The sequence below is a fragment of the Schistocerca americana genome, chromosome 2 (assembly GCF_021461395.2).
Source record: "Schistocerca americana isolate TAMUIC-IGC-003095 chromosome 2, iqSchAmer2.1, whole genome shotgun sequence".
Taxonomy (NCBI): Eukaryota; Metazoa; Arthropoda; class Insecta; order Orthoptera; family Acrididae; genus Schistocerca; species Schistocerca americana.
This window is the reverse complement of record NC_060120.1, coordinates 822338029-822359695: the sequence shown is the minus strand read 5'-3', so window position 1 is coordinate 822359695 and position 21667 is coordinate 822338029. Positions and strand designations below refer to the sequence as shown.

The window sequence follows — 21667 nt, the reverse complement described above, 5'->3', positions numbered from 1 at the left end:
TGGTGGTGGCTGCCTGTGCTATTATGTCCCTGTAGGTGCATGTGGCGTCAAATATATTTTTCCCTGATAACGCACATGTTTGCTACGGACTGATGACTTTCCTCATCGCCGATTTCAGGTTGTTTGCGATGCATTTCGCTATTATTTTATAGTCGGCGTTGAGGAGCCGAACCCGGGAACCCGGGCGTGGGAAGCGAGAACGCTACCGCACGGCCACGAGCTGCGGACCCTTCCAAGTACTTGGTACAGTTTCTTGTTGAGAGATCTACAGTAGATTACGCCTAAAAAAGAGGGCTACCTCAGCCGCAAATTCAGTATATAATCGGCCGGCCGGAGTGGCCGAGCGGTTCTAGGCGCTACAGTCTGGAACCGCGCGACCGCTACGGTCGCAGGTTCGAATCCTGCCTCGGGCATGGATGTGTGTGATGTCCTTAGGTTAGTTAGATTTAAGTAGTTCTAAGTTCTAGGGGACTGATGACCTCAGCAGTTAAGTCCCATAGTGCTCAGAGCCATTTGAACCACTTTCAGTATATAAGCAATGTTCTGAAGATTACATCGAGTCCTGGAGCTTTACTCAGTCTTCAAGATTTTAGGTGTTTCTCAACACCACTGACACCAACATCTGTATCACTCATCTCTGCAGTGGTGCGCAATACCATTGTTTTTTCATTTGTAAGGAACATTTGACAATTGACTTCAGAGTTTCTGCTTTTGTTTTGCTACACTCAGTTTCCGTCCCTGCCTCGTCCATGAGTGTCTGGACGCTAAATTTGGTACCTCTAACAGCCTTTACATGTTACCAGAAATTCTTTGGGTTTTCATGAGAAATATTTCGATAATATTCTTGTATGGTAGTCGTTCAAGGCTTCACACATTGTCCTCTTGACAGCCAAAGGCGTTTCATTCAGCATCTATGTATAATCCCATACTTCCTTTTAGACATAAAATGCAGTTGTCTCTGTTTATTTCGAAGTTTCTTTGTAGCAACTGTATACCACGGAGGTTCCCTACCATCATGAACTGTTCTACTAGGTACATATCTGCTAGGTGCATGGTCAACTACTCTTCTAAATCTGAGCCACAGTTCTTCTACTTGTCTCTCTTCAGAGTTAAATGTTTAAGAGTTTCTTACTGATATATGACAAGCAAGTGGACTGCAAAGTATTTATGTACATGCAGATATTACGCCATGGTCGAATTAATTTCTTTCAGAATCCCAGTGTTTCGTCCCAACTTAGAACGGAAATCTTCAAAGAGGTTGTAGCTTCCATGTACGTCCGATTCACACCCTGGCTCACTACTCACTGCAGTAAAATTTCGTTACCGCGTGTTCCCGTGAAGAGGAGTGATGTTACATATTTTCAAAACTCGAGCGCAATTCGCCATTGTTAGCTCCTGTCATATTCTATTCCTATCGCCGAATACTGGAAAGAGCTATACAAATTTTCTTCACCACAGGAATGCAAATATCATTTAATTTCACATCATCGGCCTTACGACTGAATTTGTTGGCATGTTTAATAACATCAAAATCAGAAAACAACTCAGAAATTAAAAAGCTTTAAGAGATATATGCAGGGCAAGCTGATAACTAAAAAATGATGAGGTTGCCACTCTGGAATAAATAAAAACATCTACCCTAAAAGCTTGGCAAGAAGCTCACACAAAACAAAACATATTGTTGAACTTTCGACTGTTATATCATATGGCATCATTAAGACTTGGTGATATTTCGACGAGCCACCTGCTCATCATCTTTAAGTGATAACGTCAGCTTTTGATGACTGATAACAACAGGTCACTAATTACACTCCCTGACAAAAAAAGTGAAGCACCAGACGACATGGTCAGATGTCAATCTAACTTCGTACACATACACACCATCGGCGGGTATGTAAATGATTCAAATTGCAATTCTCTCTGACAGGTAGAACGGCCACTGGCATAGGCTAACCATACTTTTTTTTGATACAACCGTGGACAAATTATCATATTTTATCTGAGTCCAACCCATGACGTACTTTTGAAATTAGTTAGAGCAGTTTACTGAAACATTAACTTCATTTATTCAGTCGAAATGATGTTCGTGTGGTATGAAAATGTGGCCTCTATAGCTGCACACTGCAGATCACTGTTTTCTTTGGCTTTAAAAAAAATTCATACATATGGTGAAGCAGTAGTATCAATAGCACTCCTAAGCTTAGTTGTTTTCACGTGGTCTTTAAATGTTGCTTTTTTCTTTATGTGCAACATAAAATTATTTAGTACATAGCGTTCAATAAATACGCCATTGTTGCTGTCATTACACAGTTTCAAAACTTTGTTTTCCTGTTGCAGGTTAACATTAAACACAGACTCTCTTTTGCGCACAGCTAAATGATGAGGCAAAAGACGAGCAGAGGTAAAAAGGATCAAAAACTTGTAAATGAGGTACTTCAAACACGAAAACAACATAAACCCATTTTCTCTGGTGTGTTGTAAATGACTAAGTGAAAGTTACGTGACCTGTAGCCACGCCCTCCCGTCAACGTCAGCACTTGCTCCAAGATCGGCTGAGGCGCATGGCCGTAAGAGAATCTTTAAAAACGCAATGTCAAACATACACGTCTAAAATTTAAAAAAAGTACTTGTCAGTCATAAAATTCTCAGACACTAGACATTTTTGCAACCCCGGACAGCACTAAAAAACCAGGACTGTCCAGGCTTACCCTACACGTGTAGTCAGCCTTCACTAGAGTGCGCTGGTGTTAGCATTGTTACCTGGGCTGCTGGATCGTATACGGGGCGTGAACAGCGTCAGATCCTGAGTGACCACTGGTAAGGACATGCAGATGCCACGTACTCGTGTGAGATAATGTTATCAGCATCCAACAAGGTTTGTAAGGAGCCACATTATGGATCTCGATTTGGCCGGCTAGTCGAATAGTCCAGTATTCAGATTTCGGGACATTCGGATGTGACACTGGCCCGACATTGGACTGCTTGGGAATTTGAGGGCAGGCACACTTGTCAAGGTTCCGGTCAGTCACATCTGACCACCACAATGGAGTATCACTGTATTGTGCACCAAGCACATCATAATCCCTTCATATCTGCACCTGCCAACCGAGAACAGGTACGGTGTTGGACGCTCTGCAACATTCTGTCATGGCACGCCATCGGTCAGAGATTAGCAGCATCTGGACATGGGAATCCCATGCACTGGCTGACATTAAGACCACAACGAAAAAAGGTGCACTTGAAGTATTAGCTTGACTGGGAAGGATGGACTGCTGATCAATCACATCGCACTGTGTTCAGTGATAAATCGTGTTTCTGCTCTATCCCTGATGACCAGCATCAGTGAGTAAGGTGGTGGCCTAAGGAGAGATCCCACTCTTCCGATGCTTTGGAGACGTGAGCACTGGCACTGACAGCTTCACGAGCACCATTAATTGAGCAATGCCACACTTATCTGTCACTTTACTGTGTGGATGTAACAGTCTTCTTTGTTAAGGTGGTCTCCAAACACATAGACCCACAGTATGTGTCTCATAATAATATGATGATAGTGTGACTGCAATACAGTGTGTAAAAGGTAATTGCATGTCTTAAATTTCTCATAAAATTCAGCGCTATAAGCGCAATTTTTAGAAAAACTGATGTTATTTCTGAAATTAAGTATTTTCTATGCTTATCTATCCGACAGTGTCACTACGTTAAATTTATTACATGTCCTGCGTACTTTCTAGTGGAATATGGAGATTGAACATGTCTGAAAATGTTATGTAAATACATATCTGCTTAGAAGACAATAAAGTAGTGAAAGGAAAGATTTAACATTTCATCCTTTTGAGCAGATTCGGAACCACATCAAATGAATGTGAACTCTGAACTTACGACAATATACGGTGAGAATCACCTAAAACCTGCACTGTAAACATTGCGGAAATGGAAAGTTCTATTGATGTGCAGTTATCACTGAATGAATTGGTAGTCGGGGTCTCGTACTGTTAACCAATCAAGAGCTTGAAATAAAACTTAGAAAGTCTATTTTTGTGGGAACATGCACTTTTTTTTAAATGGAACAATACCTATTGATACTAACAAAGTAAAAGTAGGATAAATCAGAAAGTCAGTGATGTTTGTTGCAGGGTTCTAGTACGAGTCACTTACGAGCTATCGCACTTCGAAAAGTTCCCACACCGACATTTATACTATATCTGTGGTAGCACACACTGAAGAACAACATAAATGCATAAACTAGTGATGTGGATTATGATCAGTAATGAGAAAACTGACCACTACAATTTGTGTTCAAAAAGACCACCGGCAGCGGCAATACACGCTTCCAGTCTGGTATGGAACTACTGCACATGTGTTAGCATTTCAGCAGAAATGTCCAAGCAAGTTGCAGTAATATGTCGTTACATACCATTGGGTGTAGTTGGTACGTCCTCGTAGAAACCTCCCAGAATGCTCACGGTTCTTTCGTGAGTTTGTGCATGGCACACACTAGGCCCTGAGCTATTGCAGCCCATTCTTCCTTCCCAGGCTTCATTTCCTTACCCTGCCCCTCTCTCCCGATCCTCGCTCCTTCTTCGCTGCCCCTCCTTCCTCTTTCTCGGTGTTCTCATGTATGTCGACCATGCTAAGCACCTGGTTCCCGTTTTTGTTTGCAATTTTGTTCCTTCTGCCTATTCTTTTTCATCCTTTTTGGGGTTTAGGTTCCCGCTTCTTTCACAAGACCTCGACTTCTAAATTTTCCGTTTTCGGTGTGACCCATTTGTAGAAGAACTCCCTCCCTAGCGTCTCCGGCGTGGATTCCACCCCCCCACTTTCCTCTCTTCCTTCCACGCCGTAGTCCCCCTTCAACCCGCTACCAGCACATGCAGCCAGTCCGTGTAGTGGGGCTGTTACGTACCCATCTTTCTGAGCCTCCTGACAACACAGAGATCACACTTATGATGCCTGAGCTGTTCCTTCCTCATGTATACCAAGGAATGGCTGCTTGTCTTCTGGGAGCACCGGAACTCTTGGCACTGGCCGATGTGCCAGGCGACCCTTGCTGCGGCTGGGTGGCGCCAATGGGGAGATCCCCTAACTGGAGTGAGTGGTATCAGGGCAGATGCTTGGCCCACGAAGTGTATCCAGCTGCAAAAATCTGTTCTCAAGTGGCTGTCTCTTCGAATGATGAAGAATCTCGGAATGTTGCTTCATATGACCCGGCAGCCTTCCCTTCCCTTCAAAATGGTTCAAGTGGCTCTGAGCACTATGGGACTCAACATCTGAGATCATCAGTCCCCTAGAACTTAGAACTACTTAAACCTAACTAACCTAAGGACATCACACACATCCATGCCCGAGGCAGGATTCGAATCTGCGACCATGGCGTCCCTTCCCTTCCCTTCCCTTCCCTTGCTCCACCATGGGAGGAGGCCCAAGCTTGGGATTTGGGATGAAACACTTTCCCCATTACCTTGTTTGTACTAGGACAGACGGGGACACATTCACCGCCACAATGCCATTGTCTAATGTGGAGAATATCGAGGACAAGTGGAGGTGAAGTGGAGTCTCTCAGTAAGATGTGGTCGGGATCCCTTTTGATCAAAGCTTCTTCTGCTGTCCAATCTGCAGCTCTTCGTGCTTGTGATCATCTTGGCAATGTCCCAGTGCCTATTACCCCTCACCAGTCTCTGAATATCGTCCAGAGAGTGATTTTTCATAGAGATCTCATCCTGCGAACTGGTGAGGAATTCCAGGCTAATCTGAAGCGACATGGTGTTCATTTTGTTTGATGTATGCAACAGGGTCATAAAGACAACTGCACCGATACTGGCACCTTTATTCTGGTTTTTGAGGGCTTGAGCAAGTGAGAAGGTCAAGGTTATGTGCCACAGATGTGAAGTGAAGCCATATACCCCGACCCACCACCCATGAGGTGCTTTCAGTGCTCGTGTTTTGGGCATATGCCTTCCTGCTGTATGGCAGACCCTCTGTGTGGCGGTGTGGACACCCGATCTATGAGTGAAGCCCCTGTTTTTCACCACCTGTGAATGTCAATTGTCATGACCGCCACTCTCCTCGCCCGCCAGATTGTCCAGCATAAAAGAGAGAAAAGAAGATCCAAGAGGAAAAGTCTGTGCATCACTTGTCTTATGCAGAGACTCGTCAAAAATGTGACAGACTTCATCCATTATCACTTTCTTCATCTTTTTCCTCTGTTACATCCTTTCCCCCTCCTACTTCTTCCTCACTCTAGCCCGATCTCCCTTCCTCTCCCCTGCAGTTCCCAGAACCTTCCCTCTGGGAGCCGCTCCCCCTGCCTGGTTGTTGAAGTGCCTACGTTCTTTGGCAGCTGCCAGTAATGGGGCTCTCCCCCCCCCCCCCCCCCCCCACGGACACCTCCGCTGCCGCTGCGTCTCTCAGGCCAGAAGCCTACTACCACAACTCAACCACAAGATGCACCATCTGTGTGCCCCAAGGTCCCCCATTCTCTTTTGGTTCCAGATCTTGCAGAAGCCTGTACTTCCTTAGTGCCATGCTCTCCTCCACTTCTGAAAGAGAAGAAGAAGAAACGTAAGTCCCATGACAAGGCCCCTCCAGGTGCCCTCAGAGGTGCCATTCCCCCCCCCCCCCCCCCCTCACAACCTGAGTCTGACATCTTATTTATGGATGTCACCCCATTCTTGTTGGTGACGACCACTGACCAAGTGACATGATCTGCCCTCTGCTTCTTTACATCTAATGTGGGCTCTTGCCACATGATAATTCAGTGGAATTGCAACAGATACTATGTGGTGTCACCGCCAGACACCACACTTGCTAGGTGGTAGTTTAAATCGGCCGCGGTCCATTTAGTACATGTCGGACCCGCGTGTCGCCACTGAGTGATCGCAGACCTAGCGCCACCACAAGGCAGGCTCGATATACGAACAAGCACTCGCCCCAGTTGTACGACGACATTGCTTGCGACAATACGGACGAAGCCTTCCTCTCATTTGCCGAGAGACAGTTAGAATAGCCTTCTGCTAAGTCCATGGCTACAACCTAGCAAGGCGCCAATTGTAACAGTGCATGTATCTTATGAGTCGCATTTGTATAGTCAAGAGAGATGTATCACAAGGATTATTAAAGTTAAGTATAAAGCAGCTACGTACTTTTCTTGTTACCATTCAATAGTTATCCTGTTCCAGACTTGACGCCAGTCGGTGTGTGTGTACGCATGCCTTTCAATCGGCTACTACATACTATCGTCACCTACTGGAAATACAACACCTTGTTTCCTCCTATTCTGCATGTCTTGATCTTCAAGAAACGCATTCCATGATGACCACTCTCCAATGTTTCATGGTCATCGGGTGTTAGGATCTGGAGGGGTCTGCACTTTGGTTCACTCAGATGTCATTAGTGACTGGATCCCCCTTTGTACCAACCTGGAAGCAATAGCAGTTAAAGTGCAAACGACACTGACAACCAACGTTTGCAAGGTCTACCTCCCTCCAGGTAGGCCACTTCCTTATGTTGAACTGTCTACCTTCATACAGCAATTCCCGCCCCCATATCTCCTCCTCACGGACTTCATTGCACATAATGTGGCAGAGTGCCACTTCAGCGGGTCTGGGTTTTCTAATTGACCAACTTATTACAGACTTCGATTTGTGCCTAGTTCCTCTACCCACTTCAGTGCCACTCATGGCACATTTACTGCTATCGATCTCACAATCTTCTCCCCTCCTCTCATGGCTACCCTACATTGATACCTTTGTGACAGTGATTCTATCATTCAGCTGCTGCCGCCAGACAGACAGGCCCCCTCGTTGAGCATTCTGCAGGGTCAGTTGACCTTTCTATATGTCTGCTGCACACTTCAACACCTCTCTCTCGAATTGCCTTGACGCGGTTGTGTAGGGTGTCTCTGCCACTATTCTACACTATTCTGCTGGCTCTGCTGTCCCCCTATCCATAGGTACCCCTTCTCGTTGACCAGCACCGTGGTGGAACAAGGACACAGCAATCGCTTTCCAGGACTGCCAGCGGGCATTGCACTGATTTAAATGACACCCTTCACAGACCAAACTCCTCACTTTTAAGTGTATCCGTGTTAAGGCTCTTTACTTTATTAAGCAGAGTAAAAAGGAATGCTGGGAGCACTATGTTTCCTCCCTGGGAACATATGCCTCTTCATGACAGGTTTGGTCCAAGCCCTGTGGCCTTCTGGGCTGCCAAGGACAGTCAACTGAGCAGGGTCTTATCCTCCAAGGTGCTCTGTGTACTGATCCATTGGTCCTTGCAGGACACCTCGTGACACTCTTTGCAATGGCATCGGCGTCCTCTTCCTATCCTGCTACTTTTCTCTGGCAGAAACACCAAGTTGAACAGACCCCATCTGTTTCAACCTCCAGCAAAGTGAACTCTACAGGGTGAAAAGTATTTAAACTGACAAACTCTGGGAGGTTGTAGGGGACATCAAAACAAATATTTTTCCCTAATGTCATTTTTTCCTATGAGGAGTATTTAAACCGGTAGAGGAAGATTTCTCTGGCGGTAAATTAATTAAACCAACAAACACTTTTCCATTTTTTTATGACCAAGAGACAACATATTAACACAACCCAATTTCAATTACAGTAGATTTTCAAAAATGCCTCCATTGACACGTAAACAAAGGTTACACCGTCGGATTATGTTCTGTCTGACCCGGCAAAAACCCCAGGAGTATCCTGAATTGTTCCTGCTTCTGCTATTATCTGGGCAACCAGATCCTCTTCTGATGCAACAGGAGTTGCGTAAACAAGGTTGCGCATCTCTCTCCACACAAAAAAGTCCAGAGGGGACATATCTGGGGATCGAGCAGGCCACGGTACAGGACCACCTCTGCCATTCCACGTTTCTGGGAACCGTCGGTCCAGGAATCGACGCACACTGTAATGGCCCCACAGAAAATACCTTCTACCACGCACCAATTAATCATTTTCAATCAAACCATCCACATTCATTCACTTTGGAAAAGTTATCTGATCTGATTTTCTCGTAATATATGCGGCGACAGCTCGACGACGCCAAAGTATTTTCTAGTGAGTTTATTCTTTGAAATAACAAGAGATGCATATATGCATTCTCCATGGTTGTTAAGAGTGGTAACTAGGCCAGCTTCTGGAGTATCTGTTGAGGGATTGACGTGTTTCTGAGAGATACATAATCTGCTTTTCTTCTCGCTAAAGCGAGCCAATTAACATTTTTGCCGCTAGAGGTTTGTTTAAAGAGAAAGAGGCTGTAAACGGAAAATAATTAAGGCGTGGAATCACTGGAGATCTGGACATGTAATGCAGATGGATTTAATACACAATTTCCTCCATAAATAAGATTTGTGACTTTTTTGTTCTGGAGTGAATGAACGAGTGAGTTTTTTCTGAATCACTTGATGATCACGTTGGCCCTGTAATTAGTGGGGAAGTTTCAGCTGTGTCGAAGAGAGCCTGCAATCACTGAGTCTGTGTTAAATCGTCCAAAAAGGGTTCGAACACATCTGGAATTCGCAATCTTTCGTAAAAGGAACAAATTGTCCAAACGATTGATTCTCCCGACTGACTGCAGTGTTTAACAGTAGTAATAATAAATGTAAAGATCTCCTACAGCAAGCCAGCCGCTGATTACCAAGACGGAGGACTCCACCAAAGATCCTATTTGGCTGATTTCACGTAATGAAATATTATATTAAAAACTGTACATAGATAAAGGAGAGAAAGAGAGGCCGGCCGGTGTGGCCGAGCGGTTCTAGGCGCTTCAGTTTGGAACCGCGCGACCGCTACGGTCGCAGGTTCAAATCCTGCCTCGGGCATGGATGTGTGTGGTGTCCTTAGGTTAGTTAGGTTTAAGTAGTTCTAAGTTCTAGGGGACTGATGACCTCAGATGTTGAGTCCCATGTGCTCAGAGCCATTTGAACCATTTTTAGAGAAAGAGAGCGAATGAAAATAGAGATAATACTAATAATCCTCCATTAGTCTAATTTTTCGCCTGTCTTATCACGGATCAGCCAAAAACGGGGAGGGCCTTACTTTACTGTATAGATTTATGTGTGAAGGTGAAGTGATCTTAAAGGCAACAGATACACGTCTATACAGACAAGACATTACACAGAGATAGCGGCTAGCTGCATTCATCATCTATTCTTAGATAAAGAGATGGCAACTTATTATCCGAACATTTAAAAAATGTTAAAACACGACGACTGAAATGTGCCGGCGCCCCGTCATGTTGGAACCACATGCTTTATCTTGTAGGGATGGTTCCAATGGCTCTGAACACTATGGGACTTAACATCTATGGTCATCAGTCCCCTAGAACTTAGAACTACTTAAACCTAACTAACCTAAGGACATCACACAACACCCAGCCATCACGAGGCAGAGAAAATCCCTGACCCCGCCGGGAATCGAACCCCGGGAACCCAGGCGTGGGAAGCGAGAACGCTACCGCACGACCACGAGCTGCGGGCTCTTGTAGGGAGCGGGATGTCTTCCAGCAATTCTGGCAATGCTCTGGTGAGAAAATTGTAATAGTGCCTGCCCATTTTATGGCCTAGGTAGCAGATACGGCCCAATTAAACAGTCCCAACAACACCGACCCGACCTATGACCGTAGAGTCTGGTCCCTTTAATCCCACAAACCAACCAACCAACACCGACCCACACATTAAGGAAGAACCGCACTTGATGAGCGCTAGTAACTGTGGCATATGGGTTATCCTCACTCCAAACATGCGAATTGTGCATGTTGACGACTCCATCATGCCCGAACATTGTTTCATCGGTAAACAACACAGAGGATGGAAATGTAGGATGCATTTCACACTGTTCCAGGTACCACTGCGAAAACTGTGCTCTGGGTGGCTAATCAACTGGTTCCAGGTTGTGGACACGCTGTAAGTGAAATGGACGTAACAATTGCTCTCAAAGGACTGTTCTTACATTCGTCTCATTCGTTCCCATGTTACGTGCAATTGTACGAGTGCTGATTGAAGGATCCTACTCCACATGCTGCAAGACAGCTTCCTCAAATTGCAGCGTTCTTACCGTACGACGGCGTCCCTGTCCAGGTAATCTGCTAAATGAACCGGTCTCACGCAGACGTTGGTACACAGCAGCAAAGGTCGTATGATGCGGAATGCGGCGATTAGGATATTATTGATGATAAACCCGCTGTGCAGCTCGTCCATTGTGGTGCGCTACGTAGTACGCACCAACCATATCAGTCTACACACTCCATGTGTACCGCTCCATTAGTAAACAGAGACAATGCACTACTACACTGGTGGACAGCAGTTGCCAACAACTGAAGAGCATAATACGCCCTCTAACAACTGAAGATCGTAATACGATCTCTGACAACTGAAGAGCGTAATACAGCCTCCATCGGTTTAAACAATCCTTGTAGGAAAAAATGACATTAGGGAAAAATATTTGTTTTAATGTCCCCTACAACCTCCCAGAGTTTCACCCTGTATAATGAACCCTTCACTGAACAGGAAACCTTGCAGGCTCTTACCTCTTCACATGATACAGCACCAGGCCTGGATTCCATCCTCAACCATATGATCCAACGCTTGGACGTTACCCAGAGGCAACATCTACTCAGGGTCTTCAACTGCATTTGGCTCACGGACATTTTCCCGGTGCAATGGCAAGACAGTATAGTCATCCCTGTCCTTAAGCCCAGGAAGAACCCAACATCTTTCGACAGCTACTGCCTGATTAGCCTGATATATATACTTCGTAAACTGCTTGAGAGGATGGTTAGCTTCCGATTACGTCGGGTACTCAAATCTCAGGGCCTTTTGTCCCCATATCAATGTGGCTTCCAGGAAGGACAATCTCCAACTGACCAATTAGTCATATTGGAAACAGCAATCCAACAGGCTTTTACTAGCTGCCAGCACCTTGTCGCAGTCTTCTTTGACCTACGTAAGGCATATGACACGGCTTTGCGTCATCACATTTTAGTTACCCTCCATGACTGGAGCTTTCGTGGCCCCCTCCTAATTTTTATCTGCGAGTTTTTATCCCACTGGCTCTTCCAGGTTCGAGTTGGCACGTCACTCAGCATCCCTTGGATTCATGAGAATGGTATCCCACAGGGTTCTGTGTCAAGTGTCACACACTTCCTCATAGCCATAAATTGGCTTGTAACCTCTGTTGGTCCTCTGGTTACCCTGGCATTGTATGTCAACGATTTTTTATTTGGTGCAGCTCCCATACATCTTGTGGTGCAGACCGTGATGCTATGCTCAGTCTCTACTGTGCTCTGGTCTTGCCCAGACTACATTATGATAGGTTAATGGCTCAGCAGCTCCTTCCACTCTGAAAATACTTGACCCTGTTCACCACTGTGGGTGCGTCTGGCTATTGATGCCTTTCACACAAGTCCTTTGACAGTCTCCTCACAGAAATGGGAATTCCCCTTCCACAAATATGACAGAGCCAACTTCCTGGCCATCCCGTGTACCCTGTCCTCTTCGAAGACGAGGGATGTCTCCCCCCTGATAACTGTCCAGGGATGGGACTGCTGGTTTGAATGCATCTCACTTCCCTGTCAGGATCTCCATCTACACTCACTGGAATGCGCCCCTCGTATTTCCTCCCACAATCCTTCTTGGATGGTGCCTAGACCATAGATTAGGACTGACCTATTCTAGGGTCCAAAGGTCACTGTTGCCCCTATGGTCTTCTGGCCTCTATTACATTCCATCCTTGCGGAGCTCCAGGGTGCTACCATCTTCTACATTGATGGTTCTAAGACAATAGCTAAGACAGGACATGATTTTATGTCTCCTACTGGCTTAGAACACCATTTACTGCCGGGATCATGTAGTGTGTTTACACCAGAGCTGCTAGCCATTCCTTAATTTTAATATTAGCAGACAATTCATGGATGATTGAACTGGTCCTCAGTTTCCTCTGTGAAAGTGGTTTTTATTTTCGTATATAAGGTTTTACTTTACTCCTGGAGCAGGATGATTGTGGTTCATGTTTTCTCGATCTGGAATCAATGACCACTTCCCCTTGCAAAGATCGCTCTTTTATCCCTCTGTTTTTCCAGTTTTTAGATTTGGGCTTCCCTTTTGTACATTCTACTGCATGTATTTCAACTTCCTCATTCCATAGTTCGACTTCTCTGGCTGGATCCATCCACTTTTATCAGACCCTCTCTCTTCCGTGAGTAACTTTGGAATCGCGGGCCTCATGACCTCACCGTTTAGTCCCATAACCCCCCTAAATTAATCAAGCTCTCAATCCTTGTAGACTGCATCTTTCAGCTTTCCCTACAGAAAAAAGTCTACAGACATTAAACCCAGGGAATGGGCTGGCCAAGATACAGATCCTCTGCTTCCAATCCAACAATTAGTAAACAATAGGTGAGGACATGCTGTAGTACTTTGTGCGCTATGGACTGGACAGCCATCATTTGGTACCACAGGTTCCTCCTAGTCTGCAGAAGAACATCTAGAATCCGTGGAAGATGACCTGTTAAGTGACTACGATCTTGTGCACATTTAGTATTCCTTCTATGAAAAACAGGCCTATGAGCTGACATATCACACATTTACACTCCGTGGGTGCTGATATTCCACTTTAATAAGCCAAAAGGGACTACCAAAGGATCAATAGCACATGTTTCAGCAATTTACCAAGCCATGATTAGTAATTGTGGTTGCATCACTAAACAAGATACATGACACATCTGAAGTATCAAGTCTTAATGCCCACGTATGGAAGTTGACATGATCCTCATAATTATTTACATGCATCTCTTGATGAAGAGAACTTTGATAGGGCACAAGAGCTAACATGCAGATCAACTGCAACTGCAGCAAGAACATTAGTTTCCCCCTCTACTGTTGTCACTTGTTTCTTTATGTTACTTTGTCTAGCCTTTAAGCTACTACTGGATGAACAGGTTGATAAAAAATTGCCAAGATGGTTGACATCTAATGAGATATCTTGCCACATACATTGTACACAATCGAACTGGAATCTTCCTACACTCTCCATACACCAAGAGCATGTCAGGATTTACCAACGCAGAAAAAGCCATCGTCCATTCACGACCTACTGCTTGAACTGTTACATATTAACTGACTAGCAAGTTGCAATGCACTCGAGGAACCTACAAACACACTGTAAGCAAACATAACAACATTTTACCTAACAACTATGCAGGTTGAAAGCCCAACGAGTGTTGGTGTCGGAACTTTTCAAAATATACCTTGTAAACAACTAGAACAAACACCACTGACATTCTAATTTACCCTACTTTCAGTTTGTTAATGTCAATAGGCATTGTTCCATTTAAAAAATGTATGTTTGCACAAAAACTACTCTTTGTAAGTATTCTTTCAATTTGTTTATTGGCTAACAATACAAGCCTCTGACTACTGATCAATTCTGTAAAAACCGCACATCAAGAGCACTTTCCATTTCCACAATATTTATGGTGAATTGCTGAAAGAGTGGTCCGGTGTTTCAGAGCACAAAAAGTAGACATGTGAAAATATGTGGAGTAAACTGAATTTCAGATGTCATATTGTTGGTCATCAGGAGCCTGGATGGCCCTTCCAAACAATTGCCCAGCATCCTGGAAATGAGGAGTCAACTGTAATAATGTTGGTGCCAGTAGTGACACGAAGGAGTACACACTCACTGCCATGGTTCTGGATGGCAGACACATGCATATTCAGCAACTGTTGATTACACAGTTATAGTAGAAATTAGGAATAAGATTGTACACAGAGCGTCATCCAGTTATGATTTGCTGGAAGCTGGAATACCAACAATGGCTACTCATCAAGCTTTCCCTCACGCCTCACAACCATGCGCCCTTCCTCTGATTGTGAAATGAAAAACACAACTGGAGGGCTAAACAGAACAAATTGATATATAGTGAAGAAAGCAGATTTTGTTTTGACTTCTGTTGCTGAAGACTTCAGTCAAATGTTTATTTCTTTATAACCCCACACAAGCCATAGATTGAAGCGATCTGTCACTTGTGTGACCGACCACTTCGTAAAGCACTTGTGTGTGGGCAAATCGTAGCAGTCAGTCACTAATCGCATGGAAATTCTGGGCAATCTGATGGATCGAATGTGGCCTGTACATGCAGTATGACTGTTAAGTAGTGATATGTGGCAATAACGATGGGACTTGGTTCTCTATTTATTAAGTGTAGTTGTGCAGTTTTGTTTTGTTTCCCTTTGCCCAAATTGAGTAAGATCTTTACATTAGAATTAATAGTTATTCAGGGCCCACGAACCACTCTGAGATGTGAAATGGGGGCTGTAGTTGCCATTTATATTAAGAAGTAATGCAAAATACACCTTCCAGCTTTGCAGTGATGAGCATTCTGAAGCTTGTGGTGTGGAAGTAGAACGGATGAGTAGTTCACAGTAGTAGTCACGAAACACTAGGGTCCATATGCTGATTTTGAGTTATTTATGAAACAATTACACATATTATTGAAGTTTAGGTGGGCAACCAGTTGCATGTTATATCATGACATGGATCGCAGCTATCTGTTGCTCGTGTGTGGAGCCCTTCGATTTTCATTGATTAGCCGTGGTGTCTGTGAAGGCCACTAGTGAGCACAACAGCCAGGAATGTAACACTTATAAACACGACCAACTCTGGCCGTCATTGTGTGACAATGCACAGCTTACAATGCCTATACAACTCTAAGGAGTGTTAGGAAAATACTGAACACAATTTATAACATAATCCAGCTTATTCTGTGGATGTTCCTGTAAGTCAGCAAATCTGCTCTCCCAATGGATGATGCCCTTGTGTAAATTTATCATATTATCCTATGCCATCTGGCCATCAACAACCATGGCCAAAACAATCATCAAACCTGTTTCCCCATTGAGCATGTGGTGAGACAGCATCTGGTCCTGTCTGGTAACTGTCAGCAATGATGCCTAACCAACTCAAACAGCACATGGTAACAGTATAGAACACTATTTCCCAAGATGACATATAACAGTTCTATAATCAGCTCTATGGAGTCATATGACAGGCAACTCAAAACACTGAAATTTTTGTCCATGAGAATCTGCTCAAAAGTGCATCACCTCTTATAATAGTCATATACCCTACTAAAATGCGTACATTACAGAAATTTAACTTCATCTTTTTCCACTACTGTAATATTTTTGACAATTACTTAAAAATAAAGTACATATTTAAGAATGTAACCAGTCTTACAAAATTTTTCTTGTGTTGCAGCATAATGGAAACTACAGCCATACAGAGAGAGGTTTTGTCTCTCCTGACAGCCCACACAGAGCATTTCCATATGACACGGAACACGTATTTCACCAAAGACTACGTAACCTTTCATCAGAGATTGACAATGTAAGATATCAAAATGAGAAAATTCTTCAGGAGCAAGAAAATCTGGGAAGCAGGCAAAACTTATTGAGAGAGAGTGTGGAAAAAGCTATCACCAACACAAAAGAAGAACTTCAAAAAAATGAAACTCATTTTGATGTGTTTCAACAGAAACTAAATGAATTTGCAGATCTTTTGAGTAAACTTGAAGAGACTGAGCACCAAAATAACATGTTGCTAAATCAAATACTTGAAACTCTAAAGAAGAACATACCTGAATGATGTCATCAAAGATTCTCCATAAGCATGTACAAAATTTAAATATATATTCAGTTCAACTGGAAATGTAATATCAAAAGCTTTCAGCAGCAGGATAAGGATTACACAGCAGCAACAGATTGTACTCCAGTGAGGATTGCTTTGAACCACTTAGAGCAAAGCTTTTCTCACAAATGAATTTGGAGTAACCTGGTAACTTTCTTTCAATATGAGTGAGATTTAGAGAACAAGTGTCAAATATGCAGCACCAAAATGATATCTTATATTGACCAACATGAGAATATGTGCAAAACAATGCCTAGGTTTACAAGTGTACTTACCTGCCATCTTAATAAGTGAACATCTGAATTCAGTTACATGTAGAAAGCAAATGTAACATACAACAAAATGTTTTATAACTCTTCAGAATATTTTCAGAAAAGAATCCACACGTTCAGCACAGCAACTAGTCACAAAAATTTGCAAGTTGCATAACAGCAAAATTTCTGCCTAAAATATTTTTTCCCTAATTTTGTTCCATAAACTTGTGAGTAAGCATATTCAAACCTATCACAATGCTTATTTTGGCCACATTATTTATACATTACAACAACAGAAAATGATGGAATATCTCTCGTTCATTGAATCCTTTAAATTAGCCACCATCTCAATGCAAAACATGCACATACAGACAAACAAACTGTATACAATGAAATTTACTGACATATTAAAATTGCCCATTAGGCCAGAACCTGAACCTAGAACTTTAATGGACAATTTCTTACTAAAAGAGTCATTCATACATATCTCAGAGCTTCAATTTGCCACTGCCTCTCTTCAGCAAATTATGTAGGGGAGCTTTTGGTGAGTATTAATGAAGGACAGAGGTACTGGCAAACTGAGACTGAGAAATGTATGAAGAGGTGCACTTTGATTACACATTCATTATGTAAGGCATTATTTTGGGTTTGAGTCCCAGTTGAGAACACAGTTTTCAGTCAGTGAGATTCATGAACACGTACACTGAACTTCATAGTAACTGATTCATTATGGGTGAACACAATATGTACTGCACACAATTAGTAAATCAAATCTGTATCACTATTTCATAGACCTGTTTGTTTTTTAGCAAACGTGGTCCTGAAGATATTACAAAAATTTAATATGTAATAATATGGCCTCTTTATGTGAGGTGATTATATCACTGAATTGACTATGTTAAAAGTGATGCTGGGCCATGTTATCAAAGAAACTAAAATGATTTCATTTTGTTAAGGACGCAAACTAAGACATGCTTCAATGTGTCTACACCAAAAATAGATTCTAATCATGGACTATAAATATGATAATTTGTTAATAAAATTTGTGTTTTCATTAATTTGTTTATTATTACTGTTGATTTAACATATTCCCACATCCACTTTTTGTTTCTGTTTCTTCTAGTAGTTCTCTCCTACTTCTCATTCTACATGGGGTGCCAACAAGGTACTTAGGAGCACCTCTATGCATTCTGGGAGGTAGGAGAGAGGTAATAAGATCCAATTTAAGACACAAGCTACACAAGGCACTGCTTGTGGCACAACAAATATAAGATTTCTATAAGGCTGTATTGAAAATAGTAGCAGCCACTTACGGTGCCAAGCTGAGGGGCACCAGGGGTAACCACATGCAAGATTTCTATACAGTGTGTATCACAATTAGGTGGCAGAATCTGACATCAGTGAAAGTGTACGAGGGAAATAAGAGGAGGGGGGGGGGGGGGGGAGGGGGTTCTAATTGATAAGTTAGATGTGTAGAAAAATTCTCAAACCAGCCTGAAGGTAATGGCACATTGAAACATTCAACTAGGCTTTAAGACTTGTTTGGCTAGGTTAGTTTGTGAGGGTATTGTCTGCGAAAGGATGAATGAATGAATGAAAATAGCCTGTGTTGTCCCATTGAGGGCAAAGGCCTCCTACAAGTAAGGGTAGCTGCTTTTAAAGACTCATGCGGTGAGCTAGTCCTTGTAAGAGGTTACTGCACTTAATGCACAATACACATTGAATTACACTTGGTCACTTAGTTGTAGTTCTGGTTCTTTCCACTCCTTTCTGTTTCTGGCTATACTGGTCCACTCACTTCCTGCTTGTTTTCTGAATAAGTCCAACCATTTGTGTCTTGATCTTCCTGGGAGTCTCTTGCCGATGTAGGGGTCCCATGTGGTAGCTCGTGCTGTCCATCTGTCGCTTTGCAGTCTTGCCATGTGGCTGCCCCTTTTCCCTTTGGTTTTCATAGACTGTTGTGCTGTGTCTATTGTTGCTGACATCTTGTGTATCGCGGTGTTTGATATTCTGTCTTTCAGAGCAATGCCAAGGATCTTCCTCTGCATTTTCCTTTGGCATACCTGTAGTGTTTCTATCTTTGGCTTTGAGAGCCCATGTCTGACTTCCATATAATAACCCTGGAAAAACGAAGCTTGCTAGCAATATGAACTTTAAGGACCAGAAAGCTTTCCAAGCTAAGGAAACTCTTCATTTTATTTCTCTTTTATTTTATTTTATTTTATTTCGCTGAGGCACACAAGCCTCCCCACCAACGGCAAGGTCCATGGTTCATAGGAAAGGAGTGAGACAGGGTTGTAGCCTCTCCCCGATGTTATTCAATCTGTATATTGAGCAAGCAGTAAAGGAAACAAAAGAAAAATTCGGAGTAGGTATTAAAATCCATGGAGAAGAAATAAAAACTTTGAGGTTCGCCGATGACATTGTAATTCTGTCAGAGACAGCAAAGGACTTGGAAGAGCAGTTGAACGGAATGGACAGTGTCTTGAAAGGAGGATATAAGATGAACATCAACAAAAGCAAAACGAGGATAATGGAATGTAGTCAAATTAAATCGGGTGATGCTGAGGGGATTAGATTAGGAAATGAGACACTTAAAGTAGTAAAGGAGTTTTGCTATTTAGGGAGTAAAATAACTGATGATGGTTGAAGTAGAGAGGATATAAAATGTAGACTGGCAATGGCAAGGAAATCGTTTCTGAAGAAGAGAAATTTGTTAACACCGAGTATAGATTTAAGTGTCAGGAAGTCGTTTCTGAAAGTATTTGTATGGAGTGTAGCCATGTATGGAAGTGAAACATGGACGATAACCAGTTTGGACAAGAAGAGAATAGAAGCTTTCGAAATGTGGTGCTACAGAAGAATGCTGAAGATAAGGTGGGTAGATCACGTAACTAATGAGGAGGTATTGAATAGGATTGGGGAGAAGAGAAGTTTGTGGCACAACTTGACTAGAAGAAGGGATCGGTTGGTAGGACATGTTTTGAGGCATCAAGGGATCACAAATTTAGCATTGGAGGGCAGCGTGGAGGGTAAAAATCGTAGAGGGAGACCAAGAGATGAATACACTAAGGAGATTCAGAAGGATGTAGGTTGCAGTAGGTACTGGGAGATGAAGAAGCTTGCACAGGATACAGTAGCATGGAGAGCTGCATCAAACCAGTCTCAGGACTGAAGACCACAACAACAACAACATTTTGTTGTTCAAGGAAATTATTTGACCTAGGTATATGTATTGTGATGCATACATTAGTTGCAATCCTTCAAAATATTTGGGGTTTCTAATCCATCAATTTCTTCAAGATGATCGTGAGCAATGCAAACATTGGATCTTATAAAGCCCAGTCTGTTTCTGAAGCAATGTGATTCTGTCCAAGCAATTCATCAAGTCATCATCTACCCTAACACAAGCTCACTCAAGGAGCCTCACTTTCCTGCAAATAAATTCACATCCAGATATGTCTATACATGACACAAAACTCCACAATTAATATAGGAACACATGTGAACAATACCAAACACAAATTTCCCATTCACATATCCCCCCCTCTCTCTCTCTCCCCTCCTCCCTCTCCTCCCCCCCCCCCTCCCTCTCTCATTAAGCTTAACATACTAACTTACACTTCACAACCCAGTTATATACAAAGTGGCTTTTTCTTTTGCAGTAAAAAAGAGAAGAAGAAAAACATTTGGTACAAAAACTTTTGTATTTTCTTCTTAAAAGTGTACAAATATGGAAAATTCATAACAATATTAATGTGAATTATCCACATCACATTTACATGAATTGCACCAAACAATTTATTTTACATTTTGTGAAACATAAAATTACCTTCGCAATGACACTGTACAAAACATCTTCTCCAACATAATACTCTCACACCTAGAAAGAAAAGTGAATATCTCTCTCTCTCTCTCTCTCTCTCTCTCTCTCTCTCTCTCTCTCTCTCTCTCTCTCTCTCCTGCCCCCCCCCCCCCCCCCCATTTTTCACACACACACACACACACACACACACACACACACACAGATATATATTGCCCTTTTGTATCAGACTATTGAGCTCAGTGCCGGAAAGGGCATGTGCTTACTTACAACTAACTTTTTATGGCTATAAGACAGATAGCCCTTTATTTTCTTTTCAGCTATTAAGTTTGCAACAATACACTGAATTTCTTCTAAATCAATATCATCTGTGCCCATTATCTTAAGGGCTATGAGAAGTGCTTCCAATGGAATCTGATGAGTGTCCAGCATACAGTGCCTGAAAAACAACAACTTCATAATGGCAAGTACATTGTGGGTGAAGCCATAAGTTAAACATCTACTACAGAAAACTGAACTGCATTTGAAACTATTGCCAATGCATAAAACCATCAAAAATGATAATGATAATAACTGCTGAAATGTAAAAAAGTGCTTAAAAACTGTCACAGATAAACAAAACTGCCTAGACACCAAATATTTAGATTTTACAACTTACTGAACAATTCTTTGTAAAGAGTGATTACACATAAGAAATAACAGATTACATAAATTTCTTACAGTTTAACATCTTACTGATAACATGGTCATTAGAGGTGGATCACTGACTTAGGTCAAGAAAGGATAAGATGAGAATCACTTGCAAACTGAAGCAGGATTCATCTGAGAAAAATAGATTCCTCTAGAGAGAACCTGGTAGCTAATACAACCCAGGAACATCACAGAAAGTGCCAGTTTGGTGGTAA

The 21667-nt window shown here is 42.6% G+C and overlaps 2 protein-coding genes across 2 annotated transcripts in view; one reads left to right on the top strand and one right to left on the bottom strand.

Annotated features, from left to right (window-relative positions):
* Positions 1-17941, top strand: part of LOC124596215 — a 108462-nt gene extending 90521 nt beyond the window's left edge. Inside the window, exon 3 of the mRNA XM_047135269.1 lies at positions 16257-17941. Within this exon, the coding sequence (XP_046991225.1) occupies positions 16257-16643 (387 nt within the window). The 3' untranslated portion in view covers positions 16644-17941. The remainder of the gene's footprint in view (positions 1-16256) is intronic.
* Positions 17942-20917: 2976 nt separating this feature from the next.
* LOC124594991 (PCI domain-containing protein 2) overlaps positions 20918-21667 on the bottom strand; it is a 69637-nt gene continuing 68887 nt past the window's right edge. Inside the window, exon 8 of the mRNA XM_047133532.1 lies at positions 20918-21201. Within this exon, the coding sequence (XP_046989488.1) occupies positions 20988-21201 (214 nt within the window). The 3' untranslated portion in view covers positions 20918-20987. The remainder of the gene's footprint in view (positions 21202-21667) is intronic.